Source organism: Apis cerana, linkage group LG11 (genome assembly GCF_029169275.1).
Source record: "Apis cerana isolate GH-2021 linkage group LG11, AcerK_1.0, whole genome shotgun sequence".
NCBI lineage: Eukaryota > Metazoa > Arthropoda > Insecta > Hymenoptera > Apidae > Apis > Apis cerana.
This window is the reverse complement of record NC_083862.1, coordinates 6,923,905-6,941,205: the sequence shown is the minus strand read 5'-3', so window position 1 is coordinate 6,941,205 and position 17,301 is coordinate 6,923,905. Positions and strand designations below refer to the sequence as shown.

Genomic DNA, 17,301 nt, shown 5'->3' with positions numbered 1-17,301 from the left:
TCACACTTGTAAAAACTTTAATGATTGCTGTTCATCAGTTAGAATTATGCAAGAATACAGAAGAGCAATACTGGCAAGCGACAACGAGCTTAATGTGCAAATATAGCGGTAGCATTGGTATTATAATTCATCATCATTAATCGATTGTCCATTTATGCAATCGCTAAATGAACAATGATGGTGCGCATGTTATAATGATCTTACTGTCAAAGTCAGAAGGTGCAGAAAACTTGTACACGGTTCCTATTGATATTAAATATGACGAGAGCGATAAAACTTGGAAATTGAATTCGAATAATAGTTCAATACAGTCGCAACTCTATCTCGCATACACCTAAAACATTTAATTTGTTTCGAGACTCGGTTTTTTGTACCTTTTATCAGACTTTGTTTCCGTGCTCCCTCTTTTTTTTCTTTTCTTTTTTTTTTTTTTTTTTTTTCTTTTTTTTTTGACATGTATCTAGCGACTTAATCATGGATATGCTTAATCGTGTCAACGCTCAACAAGATAAACGGCGACACGTTACGTTAGTCTTGTAATAACTACTAGAAGAAATAGGTCCATTTAGTCATTTTTGCAAATACACTTTGGCGTGTAACAGGTAAATCGTCAAAAATTATTTAATTATATTATAGCAGCTTTACTTTAAGATCATATCGATTAACAAAAAACAAAGAATATACAGGACTTAAATTTCGGTGATATGTATTTCAGATTGCATGCATTGCGCAATTTCTAACATTTTGTGTATTAAATGTAGATGACTCATAATTGAAACTATGACATATTTTATTTGTTAATTTCAACAATTTAAGAAAACATATTTGAAATTTATATATATTTGTTATATATTTATTAAATTTCATCAAAAAATTTATAATAATAATAATAATAATAATATATTTAATATTTCATGTTATTTTTCCAATATTAAGATAACAAAATTAGTTAAAATGAAAACATAAAATTAAAATAAATAATTTAATATTTTATTGTATGTTAAATATTTTTATATTATTATATATATAGACATATATATCTTTATCAACTACATCCAATTTCATATTGCTCGAAAATTACGAAAATAAAATATTTTTGCTTTATATATTTTTTTATATATAATAAGATCCATTATTTTGCAACTTGTATATGCAAACAAATTATTAAAAAATATATTTTAAAAAATGTAAGTAATTTCAAAATATTTTTGAAATATTATTTTAGAAATTAATATAACTAATAATTAATAATTGGTATTTAAATATAAAATTATAAATGAATTGGTGTAAAAAATTATTTAAAATTGTAAAAAATTAAGATAATAATAATTTTCAATTCAACTCATAATATTAAATTAAACAACTTCAAAAAAATTCAAATTTTATTATGATTTATTCATTAAATTCTATCTTACTTAGATTCATTTAAATGTTATCGTGTATAACTAATAACAAAAAAATTACCATTATATTATATATTTTTTATATATTATATAATATATTAAATAATAAATCTATGAACTCAACAAATAATTAATAAATTTAAATATAAAATAGTCAAAGTATTTCAAATAAATAAAATTATTGTCCTATTTTATGTAAAAAATATAAAAAAATTTAAATTTATGAAAAGAAATTTAAAAAGAAATATTCAGATAGGTGTAAATTATTGATCACAGAAATCTGAGCCCTGTTAACGATTGATCATTATAATTGCTGCAGATGTTATAAATAAATATACATGCGTTTTATAACAGACACGTCTATAGAAAGATATTTAAACAGAAACACACATTCATACACGTTCATATAAAATTTTGCTATTTGATAGCCGAAACTTTACAATCATCGAACTTGTATATAACAAGATTCAACTATTCATCCATTTTACACACATTCCTTACACAAATTTACTGTTTATATTCAGAAATATAGAATTCAATATTTTGATATTATCGAGCAAGAAGGAAACATTTTACCATCGCAGATATGCGTATAACAATTGAATTTAAAATGATTTTATTTTTACAACCAAAATAAAATGCATTTTATCGAAAAATTTCGATTGAAATAACGCATGATATTTTTTTTCTTTCTTTTTCTCTCTTTTTCTTTTCTTAGTTTATTACGCATTTCGCGGTTGTCAAAGATAATACCATTTATAAATAATATCAGTGCACAGAGAGAAAATTTTGAGCATTGGTGCAAATCACGCTACAAACATTTTTTAATAATGTAATTCTTTATTCTTTTCTTTTTTTAATTGTATATAGTAATGAAATAATTTATTTATTGAAAAATATCTATAAATTGACCAATAATTTCGTTTTTTACATGTGCACACCGCATGTTACTGCCTATGAAGCTTATAAATTATTGTAAGTTTTAACATTAACTCGACAGATAATAATATTAGACATAACAACAATATATGTTTGATCTATTTTTATAAATAAACAATAATTTATATAGAGCAATTTCTAAAAACTATATATATACGTATATATAGTAATTAAATATTTATTTTAACTGGATAATTTTTGTTAATTCATTTTATTTAAATCAAAACAATATCCTATAATTTATATAATAAATATTCAAAAATTAAATAATGCGAGGTCAAGTAACAACAAGAATTATGATTGCTTATATATACTCTCGTATGGAGTATTTATAACAATGTTTAATTAATAAATTTTTCATATTTATATGCAAGATTAAATTTAATATTTATAGTTTGTGTAAACTTCCAATACATACATAAAATTTACTCATATAACAAAAAACATCTTCATAATAATGTTGATCAGGTATCATTGGAACACAAGTGGTGAGATATTAAATCAATGCATAACAATAAAATATAAATGCCATTTTATAATACATATTCATAATATGTAAATTATTTATTATAAGGTAGATAATTCAAAACTATCTTGCCCCACAATTATAATTTAAATAAACCTCATAGGCAGATTATAAAAATTCACAAAAAACTTAAAACAATGAAATAAAGCTAATTTGAATATAAAATAACGGTGTGAATTTCGATTGACTATATATAAATTTATTTTCACTACCCACGTTTATCACAGTCCACGCATGACTCGTTTTGTCTCTTAGTATTTTGAAGTCCTAAACGCCAACAACATTTGAGCAATCCTTCGGGTTGTTTAAATACAAAACACCCATCTAACCCATAAACACCACATGACTAGAACATCATAGAGCGCAAAGACAAAACTTAGTCTGCCGCTTAAAAAGCGAAGACATATGTTTAGTCTAACTTGCGTTGTTCGCATAACTCTTCTAAACCTCCAGTCTTTCTGCATAAAAATTATAACTCTTTATTTGATATCTCTAGTCATGTAACGAGGGTATACTTAAAATGTAAACCATAAGAGATACTTACAATGATGGGAGATAAGGAGTACCCGTATGATCTAATCGATGTTTATCTTCATTTTTCCAGCTTGAAACAGGAATATGTGGAGGTGGCAGAAAACTTCTTAATGACTGTACAAGCTGTATTGTATCAACCAATGCTGTAAAATCAATCCAAAATATATATATTTCTATTTCATTAATGGAAGAAAATTGACAAAAGATATATAAAATAATCACAGAAGCAGTATTTGATAATAAAAAAGCAGTATATCTGATAATATCATTCATTAATATGATATAAAATATAATTAATTTATAACAAAAATTTATTTGTAAACTTAACAGAAATATTACATTAAAAGATAAATATTAAAATAAATTATAGATAATATATTTTATTACTTTTTTGTAAAGCTTCTGATTGTTTTCCATATGGTTTACACATTGCAGGACGTACACAAGCTTTCATTCTTGCCATATTCTTCATAACTTCTGCAAAAGCTCTTACGATTTTTTCTTGTCCTCCTACAATATGATAATCATTAATGATCATTTAAAAAGTACTTCATTATTTTTTACAGTAAAAAATTTTGAAAAAAAATTTTATAAAAAAATACATGAATTTGAAAAATACAAATTGCATTAAAAATTATTTTAAAGTTTAAACTTCTTTTTTAAATATAAGTTATTTTAATACAAATGAAAACATTAAATTATATAACATATAATTTTCACAAAATATAATGATATAAAATTTAATGATATGTATTTGATAAAAACTATCATAAATATTTAAAAAAAAAAACTTTATGAAAAATTTAAAATATAAAAATTAAAGATTTAAAAAATAAATAAATATTTTATGTTCATCTTTTTTAATGTTCATTTTAAACATTAATTTTATAAATTAAAATCTATTAACCTTCTGAATTTGAAGATGCCCGAGATCCTTTCTCATTTTCTAATGGCCAAGCTCCATTATGTAAAGCTAATAAATCTTTATTTGCATTTCCTATTCCTTGTAAATTTCCCAAACCAAGTCCACTGAGATTGTCCAAATTATCCAAATTCGTTCTTAAGAAATCTGTTAATTTATGATCAGATATTGGAATATTAGATACTAAAGATTCATAATGTTGCTTGCCAGTGGTTTTTTTTTCTTGTGACACAGGTCGATGTGGAATATTTAATGATGGACGGCTTGGAGGACGTTGAAGATTTATTTGATTTCCAGCACTTCTCATTTCAGTCAAATCTGCTGTTGATCCTCCCATATGAGTATTTGGATTAGCAGTGCTTAATGTCTATGATAAAAGAACATAATTAATTTATAAAAATATAAAAATAAATTTAGAATGTACATAAATTAATAACAAAAAAATTCATACTTACTGCTTGAAAATCTGTATTATGAGGAAAACTACTACGTAAAAGAGAAGCTGTTGTTTCATTTTCCTGAATATAAGTTGGTGCCATATGTCCCATTTTTTGAGTTAATTCAAGTTGATTTTTATAATAACGACAAGCAGGATTTGGACAGTTTTGTACCACTTCTATTATAAATTCTTTTTCCATACCAAAACATTCTCGTCCAATAGTATATGATTCCATAACAGCTCTAACTGTTCCTTCCAAGCCTAAATGTAGACCATGTGGACCATTCATATGCTTTAACATCACAGCATTTGCAAAATGTTCATATGGCAATATTATTTTTCCATTTTCCCTAAGAACTAGTCTTCCTTGAGAATCCAGAGCAATTCTTGATGCCATCATCCTATTTGTATATTATAAAACGTATATTTAGAATTTTATGAAAAATTATTTTTTACAAATATATTAATAATTATTTTATTCAAATATATACATATATTTGACTAGAGATATATATATATATATATATATATATATATATATATATATAATGTAACTTTATATAATTTTTATATGCATAACATTATATAAATATAAAAAATATAAAAATTTAAGTATTCTTACTGCAAATAAGCAGCACTTGGAATCATAGATGCATCCTTAAATTCAGAAAAGCATTGCAGCAGTTCGATGCTTGGATTCCAACCTTTGTTTTGAAGATAGGCTTGTAATAACATATACATTTTCTCAGTAACATAACCAGCACTACTTGGTGTTCCAGGATAACCTGATCCTCCACCTGGTGGTCCCATTTCGGTTTGCATACCTTTGGCAACAATATTTTTCATAGTTTCTGCCAAGTCCATTCTGTATAAATAAAATTATCTCTATTAGCCCCCCCCCAAAAAAAATGAAAAAAAATTTCTACAATTAAAAAACTAAAAAGCACATCGTAAACATAAATAAAGATAAAAATTAGTCGCTAATATTATGTGTAATTATAATTTTTATTTTTTTTTTTGTAGGAAAATATAATTTTAATTAATAGAATACTCTTAATTTCAATTTGACGATTATATTATAGATTAATTTGCAGAATCGAGTATCTTTGAACGATTTTAATTTAATTTTAATTCGTACAAAACTAATGTTTAAAATATTAAATGTACAGTAACCGTACCGATGCTAATTGACACATGTAATAAAAAAGGGTCAGGAAAATGTGTGTAGGTTGCCAGGGTAGCAAGCTTGGCATTTTAAAAATCCATGCATATTCGAATCCTCCGGCCATTGTTATTTTCGGGATGAAGACGTCTAAAGAAACGATAAAAAGACACTGATGCGAGCCACCGCCCCCCTTTAAAAGCGGAGGGAATGAACGTTTTGGACACTCACCCCGTACCGAGCACGACTTTCACTCACTCAAAGTGTAACCGGGAACACTACAGGACCCGTTTATCACTCTAATCGCCGCTATTTGGCATATTCTCATTAATGATTCTCCTCACATTTACGAATAACATAAATCGTGATAATTATTTCTGCAAGGATTGTTTGCGCAGCTGGCCGCCAGAGGCGCATTGCCTTCACGATTTTTAGCATATCCATGTATATATGCATCTAAGGCATTTCAACGCTTATGCGACGCCACTTTGCGCATTTATCAATATTACTTTTTATAATTGATAGATTTGACAGTATTCAAATATTTCCTATTAATTGAAAACCGTGTATTACGATTTATCTTGTCTCATATTGTTTTATTCATATTTTAAATTATATAAATTAAATAAATATTAAAATATTCATTTTTTTATAATGTATTTATATGTATATTTGATTATCTATATTATTTAATTAAATTGTACAATTATATTTTTTAAAATAAAATAATTATTTTATCTTATTTAAAAATCAATGCATATATATTTGTTATTTTAATTATTATTCATAAACATATATATATATTATTTTAAAATTCAATAATCATAAATTTTATATTTTGATATAATTTATATAATAAGCAATTAATATTTTAATATTATTTTTAAAAATCTAGCGTTTTTTATAATACTTTTTTAGTAAAAGTACTTTTTTAAAGTAAAAATAATTTAATTTAAAAATAAAAATAAAAGTTTTATCAATTTATATTATATTATTAAATAAATTACATTATTAATATTTAAATATTTTATATGCACTTTTATAAAAAATTATATATAAAAATATAATAATATTATTGTTATTTACTTTATAATATTTGCTTACTTAATATATGTTTATCATTTGCATTAATTTATACGTACAATTAAAATTAAATTTATACCTTCAATATTTATTTTATTAGCACTTATACAATTATATATTTATAAATAAATATATATCTACATGATTTAATTCATATAAGTAATCAATTTATATTAATCTATAGTCTTTGTAATATTTATCGTTACATTTATAATATTTGTAGTATTATATATAAATATTTTATACTTATACATGTAAATATATTAAATTTACTTTAATTTTACTTTAAAAGAAATTTAAAGAAAATTCAAATTTAAATTGCTTATACAGTGATACCAATTACAAAAGTAGAAAAAAATATTCCAAAGAGCGTAAACATGGCCTCGCGGTATAATCACGCTATTCAGCGAGTTTTAGCAAAATTAGAAGCATCTATAAATTCGGAAAATTATTATGAAGCTCATCAAATGTATAGAACTTTATACTTCAGGTAGGTTAATAATGTAATTAATCAACATCGTCAAAGAATCATTTTTACACAATCATTAATATGATTGCTTAACCTCTTTTTTCAGATATCTTGGACAGAAAAAGTATTCGGAACTTTTGGAATTACTATACAATGGTTCTACACTTTTATTACAGCACGAACAAGTATATAATTTATTCTTTCTTTTTTTCTTATTTTTATTAATTTTATTAAACATAGCATTACGAGAAATATCAAAATGATGTCATAATGCAATTTCTGAGCATTATTTAGAAATTTTTCTCGAACAATCTATAATTATATTTTATTGTCAGTTATTAATATTTACTACATTAAAATTTTTTTTGTTTTTTAAATAAAAATTAAAATATTTTAAAATATTTCAAAACACAATAAATAAGAATGTTTTATATCAATTAATAATAATATAATATTTTGAATTTATAATAATATTTGTAACATATTTGCAATTTATTCATATTATATTAATATATAAAAAAATATTGTATTATTATTTTTTATTATTTATAGCATGCAAGTGGAGCTGATTTAGGAATTTTATTTGTAAATGTTTTAACACAATCAGGAACAGAACCTTCTCAAGATTATTTTGAAAAAATTACAAACTTGTTTAGTATAATGAGTCCTTTATCACCTGAAAGAGATGTTTTTGTACAATCTGCTCTTCGATGGAGTATAAAAAATACAGATTATAAAATAGGTCATCCAGATTTGCATCAAAAGATAGCACAAGTATTTTGGAGAGGTAATTATTTAAGATTTATAATATATTAAAACTAAATTATGTAATTATGTATATGTAATTATGTATTAAATATTTTAAATATTCAATCATTATCAAAATAATATATATTTTTTTAGAAAAAAATTATGTAATGGCAAGACAACATTTCATATATAGTCGAGATGGTTCTGGATGTGCTGCAATGCTTGTTGAGCTTCATGAACAACGTGGTTACAAAAATGAAATAGATCTTTTTATAGCCCAGGCAGTTTTGCAGTAAATATTCTCACCTTATTCATTTAAACATCTAAATAATACTTAATGCTTAAAAACAATGTAAAATATATCTTAAAAATATATCTTATTTTAACTCATTTTTAGATATCTCTGTTTACAAAATAAAACAACTGCACAAGAAGTTTTCAATTCTTATACTTCACAACATCCGAAAATAAACAGAGGTCCACCATATCTTCTACCTTTATTGAATTTTTTATTTTTTTTATTAAAAATAGTTGATAGGTAAGTATAAATTTTAATTTATCTATTTAATAAATAAAAATTTATATTAATATATATATTTTGCTTTTTAGTGGTAAACTTGCTGTATTCACAGTACTTTGTGAGCAATATCGAATATCTTTAAATAGAGATCCATGTTATCGACAGTACTTAGATAAAATAGGACAATTATTTTTTAATGTTCCATCCCCACGTCCTCGCAATCAAGGATTATTTGGTACACTTTTACAATCTTTTTTTAATGGTCTTGAAGATGAAGGTTCAGATGATGAACAAAGAAATATTGCTTCAACTTCACAAACAGCACAAGAGCTTGATTGATTAAAAGTTACACGTCACTGTGCAATGTGATGAAAGTAAATAATTAACTTATATATGTGTATATATATATATGTGTGTGTGTTTGTGTATGTATGTATATATATACATATATATATATATATATATATATATATATATATATATTTATAGTAGTGTCCCATATATTTTCAATATACACATTATGTTGATCTTTTTAGATCTTTAAATATATTGAAATTAATTTTTTTAAATGATTTGTACAGATAAACTTATTTAAAATAAAAATATGTGGGATGCATTTCTAGAGGAATTTTTCAAAGTTATAAGTTAGGATTCATCAAAAAATGAACCTGCAGAGACAAAACTTTCAGGAAAAATAGTGACTCATATATATCTTTCTTTCATTCATCGGTCTGTTTTAATATTATATTTGAAGATTATTTGATATATTGAAACTGGGATAAAACTTTCGAATCAGACATATAGAATCTTATTAAAATTATTGTGAAATTTAAAAGTAAACATGAACTTTGAATAAAATCCTTGTACTAATAATAATCTACATATAATAATGTATGTTTAAAAAAAACATGTATTTGAGTATAACTGCTGAAATGAAGATTTATTTTATATAAATTTAATCGTATGACAAATAAACGTGACATAACATTTATAGCTACAGAAAAGAGTGCTTAATGAAATTACTTGTTGCTGAAATACTAAATAAATGGAGTGAATCATACGTAAGTAACTATAGCAGCAAGTAAAATATTTATTTATTAAACTCTATATTAGTATAATTTATATCGTTTAAAAATTTTAGCAAAAAAAAAAATTCCTATTTAATTATGAAAATAAAATGGCCATAATTCTATAATAAAGCACGTTTCTGTACTGATAAAAATAATGTACAATTGCTGTGTATTGAATTGAAAAATATAGAAAAAAAATATGATCAAGAATATAAATTTGTAATAAGTATAAACATATACAAACTTATGTATATTCTTGTAGTACATATGTAGCATACAAAATATTCTTTTATTATGAGATTTATTACAATTTATTTTTCCATAATTTATCAACACAGCAAATATTGTACAAATATTTAATGGTTTAGATTTGTTACAAACACACCTGGTGTGTTATTTTTAAATTTTTAAACAAAAGTAAATTAAATTTTGTTAATAAATTAAATTTCTCAAATATATTAACAGAAGTGATATGTAATTGTTTTCTATATTAATAATGATATAATATATATATCATATTATTTAAGAATTTATTAAAATTTATATCGTACAAATACCATACAAATAATATATGGACATATTATTCTTATATATAAAAAATTTATCATAAAACAATAAATTCAAATATAAAATATTGAAATATTACAGATATATAATATAATAGTAAACGAAAATAACATGCAAATAGAAGATTTGTGTTATGTACAATTATAATTTAAAACTTTTTATTTTAAATTTATTTTAAAAATATTACTTATGTACTTTATAAATAGAATTCATTGTTCATAATTTTGTGAGATATTTTAATTATTTAATGCTAAAAAAACATTTAAACTAAACAAGGAATATTAATTCTAATAACTATTATAATTCTAAATAAATTTGTTTTTAAGCAATAATTGAATATAGATAATATAGATAAATTAATTATAACATTATATTGATTGATATAAATATTATTATTAATGCACGTTAATTTATAATAATTCAAATGGATTCTTAATGGATAAATAAATTATGGCCGATTGTTGATTAAAACTATATAACAAACAAAGAAATATGAAAATAAGATTAAATATTATATATAAGATATATATAAGTGGATTTTGTGGGATAGCTTCGGAAGATTTAGAGGTCAAAACAAAAACACAAAAAATACACAAAATGTTATTTGAAGCTTATTTATTGAGTTATGAGCAATTTAAATTTACATTAGATAAAGTGAGACAGTTTTATTTTTCTTTGTTTTTCTTCATTTAACGTAAATCTTAATTGCTTATAACAATAAATAAATCTTATCCGTCATTTTTGTATAATATTGTGTTTGATATAATCTATACAATTCTTCAAAGATGTCCCATAAATATATTAATATCTTATATATAATTAAATTATGAATTAATTTTCACTTATAATTGGTAAAAAATGAATAACAAATATTTCAATGATTAATACAGCAATATATTTAGAATTTTAAACAAAAAATTATATAAACAAATTATAAATGATAAATTTCTTATGTGTAATGACACAAAAAAAAATTTTAATATTTTTTTATTTGTATAAACTTGGAATTATATTTTGAAATTTTTTAATTTGTTTTAATAATAATTTTGCGAATAAATTTTCATTTTACATTTTACAAAATTTAATTTACATATATAAAAAATATATTTAGTTGCAATAACAAGTGTACAAAGTTTTTAAAAATCGTAAAAAGAAAAAAAGAAATTTATTATATTATATAAGTAATGCAATATTGTAATTCACATAATCTAATATTTTTTAATTGTAATTAAACATTTTCTTGTATTTAATTTCTTAATATACTCATAATAAGCATTTTTTAAATAATTTACATCTGTAAAAATATTATATATGTATATAACTACATATTTCACACAAAATTCCTACATACATACGTTTGTATATCTTATGAGTAAAAAGTGTTCATAAAACAAAGATGATCTTTGTTCATTTTTTTTACAAAATTAATAAAAAGTAAATGCAATATAAAAAATTAATTAAATTTATATAATATTAAACGAAATAATATGATTAATATGTTTCAAAACCAGGAATAGGAAATTGTTTAGAAAATGTTTCAACTTCTTTTCTTAAAGCTGCAACTTTTGCCTTTATATTAGCATCAGTACTTAATACTCTTTTATAATCAACAAGTTTCGGACCAGAAATATTAGATACTTCTTTAGAAAGTAATAACCCTAAAAAACATTTAGATATTTATATAAATATTTTTTATACATGATTGCATTAAATTTTAAATTCTATTTTTACATTCTTTTAAAATAAATACCTTTATGTATAAAGTTTACAACTTTATCAATATCTTTTTCAACTAAACCACGAGTAGTTAATGCAGGTGTACCAAGTCTGATACCACTACAATTCAATGCACTTTTATCACCAGGCACTGTATTTTTATTGCAAGCAATAGAAATACTTTCCAAAATTTTTTCTGCTTTAGCTCCAGTAATACCTGTAGATCGTAAATCTACAAGCAACATATGAACATCAGTTCCATCTGTATTAATTTTATAACCATGCTCTTGTAATTTTGTACATAGTCTTTTTGCATTAGCTATAATTTGTTTCTGATATTGAATAAATTCTGGTGATTTGACTTGTTTCATTGTTGTAGCTATGCCTGCAATTGCATGATTGTGAGGTCCACCTTGTAGTCCTGGAAATACAGCTTGATTAATTTTATCTTCTAAATCATACATAATTTTTTGACCATCTTTTCTAATTTTTCTAATTCCTTTGCGAAAGAAGATAACACCCGCTCGAGGTCCTCTAAAAATTTTAAAAAATTAAATATTATCTAATGAAATATGACAAAAAATTAGGTTAAAAATAAAATTAGAAATTAATTAAAATCATTTATTTATATTATTAATTATAAATTACCTTAAAGTTTTATGTGTTGTAGTAGATACAATATCACTATATTTAAATGGGCTAGGAATTAATTCAGCAGCAACTAATCCTGCTATATGAGCCATATCACTAAATAGATAAGCATTATTTTCTTCTGCTATTTCTTTGAATCGTTTGTAATCTAAACATCTACTATAACAAGATACTCCTGCTATTATAATTTTAGGCTTAAATAATCTTGCCTCTTCAGCTAATTTATCATAATCAATTAAACCAGTATTAATATTAACTTTGTATGGATTTGATTCAAAAAATAATGATGTTGCAGAAACTTTTTTATTTGCAGTAAAAAAACCTGAAAAATTCATCCAAAAAATTTTAATAGTTTTAACTTTAATTTATAATATTCTTATGAATTTATATATAATATAATACCATTATATTATATATAAATTTATATAATACCATGTGTAAGATGCCCTCCATCTGGAAGATCTAGACCCATTATACGACCATGAGGTTCAACTACACCTGTATAAACAGCAAAATTAGCTGGACTTCCTGAATATGGTTGAACATTACAACCCCATTCTTCAGGATTTAAATTAAATGCTTCTAAAGCACGTTTTTGTGCTAATAATTCAATTTCATCAATATATTCATTTCCTCCATAATATCTGAATATGATGATAAGGATAATTATAACAATTAATTTTAATTATTAATAAACATATAAATAAAAAGATATTAAATAATAAAATAAGAATAAATTAAAAGATAACAATAATGATAAATTATAATATCATTATTAATTAATAAAATTAATAAAATTTAAATAACAAAATTATAAACAATACCTTTGACCAGGAAGACCTTCGCTGTATTTGTTATGAAGACAAGAACTTAAACATTGAAGAACGCTAAGAGATGTAAAATTTTCACTAGCAATCATTTCAAGACCAGATTCTTGCCTTTTTTTTTCTTTTTTCATTAATTCAAAAAGCTCTGGGTCTGTTTCCCAGACATTTTTATAAATTAATCCAGGCATATGCTATATAAGTAATAATTTAAAATTTCTTAATATTTATTTTATACATTAAAAATACATATAAATTAAAAATAAATTGAAATTTATTTCATATAAGAAATATATTGAAATAGCTATTTTAATAAATATTTGTTTATTTTTTAACTTTGTAGGAAATTTTATTTCATATTATTATGCAACTTTTAGTTATTATTCTGATAAAGTTCAATGTTTTCGTTGATAACCCTTTGTATAATGACATAATAAAAAAGAAATCTAAATATATTATATACATACATATGAAATATACTTTGATTACTATTATTTATTATTTATTTCATTTGTTTATTTTATATTATAATTATATATTTATAAGAATTTTAAATAATACTTCTTATAATTTAATTAATACATAATATATATTCTTATTTTAATCAAAAAGATATATAAAAGATATAGAAAAGATATATAAAAATTAATATATTAAAAATATATAAAAAATAAAATAAAATATATAAAAATATAAATATTAAAACTTTCAAATTTTTATTTAATTAATTGATTAATACAATATTATTTGTCAGAATAATAAAATAACAAAAATTAAATATAAATTATTTTATATTATTAAAAACATTAAAATTATATATAGAAATTAATAGAAGATTAATAGAAAAAATATATAAATATATATAATATATAATAAATATGTATAATAAATATACATAAATGTATAAACAATAATTCTAATAATTCTAAATAATATAATTCTAATAAATTAAAAAAATTAATATATGATCTATCTAAAAATATACATAAAATTTGTTAAATTTGTTTTATTACTATTAACTATATGAAATCTATTTTTAACAATAAATAATTTATAAAATCACTTACAAGTTTTGATGTGCAACAGGTGGTTGAAAAATATACGTTGAGATTCGAAACGCCGCGAAAGATTTCTGATATACATTCTTGAATAGCATGACCTTTTATATGTTTTGTTCGAGTGATTAACCAATTTTCAACCAATCGAAAATAGCGTTGATTTATATTTGACCAATTCACAGTCATAATTAGAGTTTTCTTAAATTATATATAAAAACTCATGAAATACATACAATGAGAAAAAAAAATATTCATACATTTTTTAAAATGGAATAATTTTTTTAAAATTAGATTAAATTTTTTTTGAAATATTGGATATAAATAATAAATATAAATTTAATAAATATATAAAAAAAAATTTTATAAATTGCTATTAGATAAAATTGTGAACAAAAAAGTAAAAATTATGATTTTTAACTTTTTTATTTGAATATACAATGAAAATTTTATATTTTTATATCTTTTTATACCTTTTATAAATTTAAAAAAGTTATATGCACAGAATTTTATTAAAATCTATTAATATTATTATGAATTATAAATACGATCGAAAATTCGCAATTTTTCACGACTTTCAGCTTATGATTATAATAAATTTAATAAATTTTTCATTTTTCGATATCTTTAACTTTTCATGCATTTATCGATTTCGATGAAACTTTATGTGTATATATATGTATATAATATTATATATATATACAGTCAATCACAAAAATTTTTATACATATCACGCAAATGCAATAATTTGTTGTCAAAATCATATTTCTGTTTTATATTATGAATGTAGATCATGATATTATATATGAAATAATTTTTTTTAAATGAAATATCATTTCAAGATAATGTAATTAATTTTTAAAGTTAAAATTTTATTATTTCATTTTTTAAAAATATAATTTTATAATAAAACCAAAAACAAAATTTTGAACTATATTAAAAATTTTGAATAATATTTAGATTTTAATATTCTATTATCCTCTTATAAAAAATATTTTTATGTAAAATATGAAAAAATGATAAAAATTTAATTGATTTTATTTAAAGAGATTTTTTATCGGAAAAAAATAAATTGCTCTATGTATAATATATTATGTTCTATTTACATACATACAAATTTTTATTAAAATCGAATTTTTTTAATGTAGATAAATTTTTTAAAATATAAAAATTTTGTTGAAAAAATTACTAATTGTAATTTAGATTTATAAAAGATATGTTTTAGAATGAAAAGAATGTTTTAGATTAGTAAATTCAAATAAAAAAATTAAAAATTATGATCTTTACTTTGTTTCTTCACAATTTCATCTATATACACAATAACATTATTATTATTTAATTTTAATTTTTATTATTATTATTTAAATTTAATTTTTTTATATTATTTAATAAACAAACTAATCCTTCTAACATTCCAAAAAAATTTAAATCATTTGATTCAATAAATTATTCCATTTTAATATAAACTATATATGAATACTTTAGTTTCTTACTATATGTATATGACAACTAGAAATTTATTATATTTTGCATATATTAGTTACAGCTATGCATTTAATAACATATGTAATCATATTGTCTAACCTAAAAATTTTCGAATTGAAAAATTTTAAATCAACAACTATTATTAATAACCATCATGTACACGCGCGTAATTTTCAAATTTAATTTCAAACGTTTTCATTTTAATTCAATATCAAAATTAATTTATTTAATTTATAATAGTTATAAATATTTAAAAATTAGTTTATATAAAAGTATAAAATTTTTTCTTGATCAATTATATAATAAATATAATTATTTAATATTTATTGTGTATATATAAAAAAATTTTTAAAAATAATATTTAATATTATATTATATCTAATATAATAAAAATATTGAATATACATAAGTATTATTATATAAATTTTAAATAATTACAACGTCATTTTTTTGTAATTCATTTAAATACTTTTCTTCAGTTCATATTTTTAAAAATAAAATAAAAAGAAATATTATAATTGTTACATTATAATATACAAAATATTTTAATACAAGATGTTATGAGATTATATAATTAGACTTCCTACCAGAATATTCCCTATTAAAAATATGTTACAGATCTGATCAGAAATTTTCTATTAATTATTTATCAATTTAATTAACATATTTTCGATAATTTAATTCCACTTTTTAATTGTTCAGTTGGAAATATTTCACTGCATCACAATGCAACTTACTCTATTTTAAATTTTCAATTAATACGAATTTACAACAACTTTTGTGATTTTACTATAGCAATACCACTTGTTTGAAAGTAAGTAGTTCACTCATATTTTCTTCGAATATATACAAAACTACAGTATACACATCATATTTCTTACTGATCAACTATTAGTTAACTTATTTTGAGATTTTTTTTCTATTACATTATATAAAATATAAATGTATATTGATGATACTTTAATTTTTTTATTTATCTTTTAATGAAAATTTGTCAAATAATTATAATAATCAGAAAATTAATATAATAATTCTTACGAAATTTTTAAAACTTAATTATCATTTCATAATTAAATCAATATTATAAATTTATTATTATTTATTATTATTTTATTATTATTATTATTCATTTTAAATATAAAATAATCATACAAATAAAAAGACCAAAATGTAAAAATTTAACAAT

General features: G+C 21.2%; 3 protein-coding genes across 11 annotated transcripts in view; 1 reads left to right on the top strand and 2 right to left on the bottom strand.

Moving 5' to 3' along the window:
• On the bottom strand, window positions 1-6,388 carry LOC108000140 (uncharacterized). Of its 6 annotated transcripts, none has more exons than XM_017060331.3 (8): window positions 6,157-6,364; window positions 5,942-6,075; window positions 5,386-5,628; window positions 4,780-5,164; window positions 4,310-4,691; window positions 3,790-3,912; window positions 3,413-3,545; window positions 1-3,326 (listed from the first exon to the last, which is right to left on the bottom strand). In XM_017060331.3, the coding sequence occupies exons 3-8, from the start codon at window positions 5,625-5,627 to the stop codon at window positions 3,278-3,280; spliced, it is 1,314 nt and encodes a 437-aa protein (XP_016915820.1). In that variant the 5' UTR covers window position 5,628; window positions 5,942-6,075; window positions 6,157-6,364; the 3' UTR covers window positions 1-3,277. The 6 variants fall into 6 exon arrangements, with proteins under 6 accessions (XP_016915820.1, XP_016915822.1, XP_016915819.1 ...); XM_017060333.3 differs by having other exon boundaries at window positions 5,386-5,587; XM_017060330.3 differs by lacking the exon at window positions 5,942-6,075 and having other exon boundaries at window positions 6,157-6,388.
• LOC108000112 (uncharacterized) overlaps window positions 1-11,779 on the top strand; it is a 56,702-nt gene extending 44,923 nt beyond the window's left edge. The window contains exons 6-12 of one of the 2 annotated variants that reach the window (XM_017060291.3): window positions 7,339-7,498; window positions 7,584-7,662; window positions 8,030-8,264; window positions 8,381-8,519; window positions 8,625-8,765; window positions 8,837-9,121; window positions 9,329-11,779. In XM_017060291.3, coding sequence (XP_016915780.2) covers window positions 7,339-7,498; window positions 7,584-7,662; window positions 8,030-8,264; window positions 8,381-8,519; window positions 8,625-8,765; window positions 8,837-9,086 — 1,004 coding nt within the window. In that variant the 3' untranslated portion in view covers window positions 9,087-9,121; window positions 9,329-11,779. Of the gene's footprint in view, window positions 1-7,338; window positions 7,499-7,583; window positions 7,663-8,029; window positions 8,265-8,380; window positions 8,520-8,624; window positions 8,766-8,836 lie in introns of both variants that reach the window. The other variant, XM_028667819.2, reaches the window with a different exon arrangement.
• On the bottom strand, window positions 11,257-17,005 carry LOC108000111 (serine hydroxymethyltransferase). Of its 3 annotated transcripts, none has more exons than XM_062081633.1 (7): window positions 16,853-17,005; window positions 14,643-14,831; window positions 13,576-13,769; window positions 13,184-13,395; window positions 12,749-13,073; window positions 12,135-12,634; window positions 11,257-12,042 (listed from the first exon to the last, which is right to left on the bottom strand). In XM_062081633.1, exons 2-7 carry the CDS (start codon window positions 14,817-14,819, stop codon window positions 11,876-11,878), a joined length of 1,575 nt encoding a protein of 524 aa, XP_061937617.1. In that variant the 5' UTR covers window positions 14,820-14,831; window positions 16,853-17,005; the 3' UTR covers window positions 11,257-11,875. The 3 variants fall into 3 exon arrangements, with proteins under 3 accessions (XP_061937617.1, XP_061937618.1, XP_061937619.1); XM_062081634.1 differs by having other exon boundaries at window positions 16,703-16,917; XM_062081635.1 differs by lacking the exon at window positions 16,853-17,005 and adding an exon at window positions 15,104-15,261.
• Between the last annotated feature and the right edge of the window lie 296 nt (window positions 17,006-17,301).

Bases quoted from the DNA above. Each gene is read 5' to 3' on its own strand.
- LOC108000140 (XM_017060330.3), bottom strand. From the start codon at position 5,627: ATGGACTTGGCAGAAACTATGAAAAATATTGTTGCCAAAGGTATGCAA. The intron at 5,165-5,385 runs GTAAGAATACTT...ATATACAAATAG, and splicing joins CCAAGTGCTGCTTATTTGCA to GATGATGGCATCAAGAATTG. The intron at 4,692-4,779 runs GTAAGTATGAAT...CTTTTATCATAG, and splicing joins ATAATACAGATTTTCAAGCA to ACATTAAGCACTGCTAATCC.
- LOC108000111 (XM_062081633.1), bottom strand. From the start codon at position 14,819: ATGACTGTGAATTGGTCAAATATAAATCAACGCTATTTTCGATTGGTT. The intron at 13,770-14,642 runs GTAAGTGATTTT...TTACTTATATAG, and splicing joins CCTGTTGCACATCAAAACTT to CATATGCCTGGATTAATTTA. The intron at 12,635-12,748 runs GTAATTTATAAT...TAAAATTTTTAG, and splicing joins ACAACACATAAAACTTTAAG to AGGACCTCGAGCGGGTGTTA.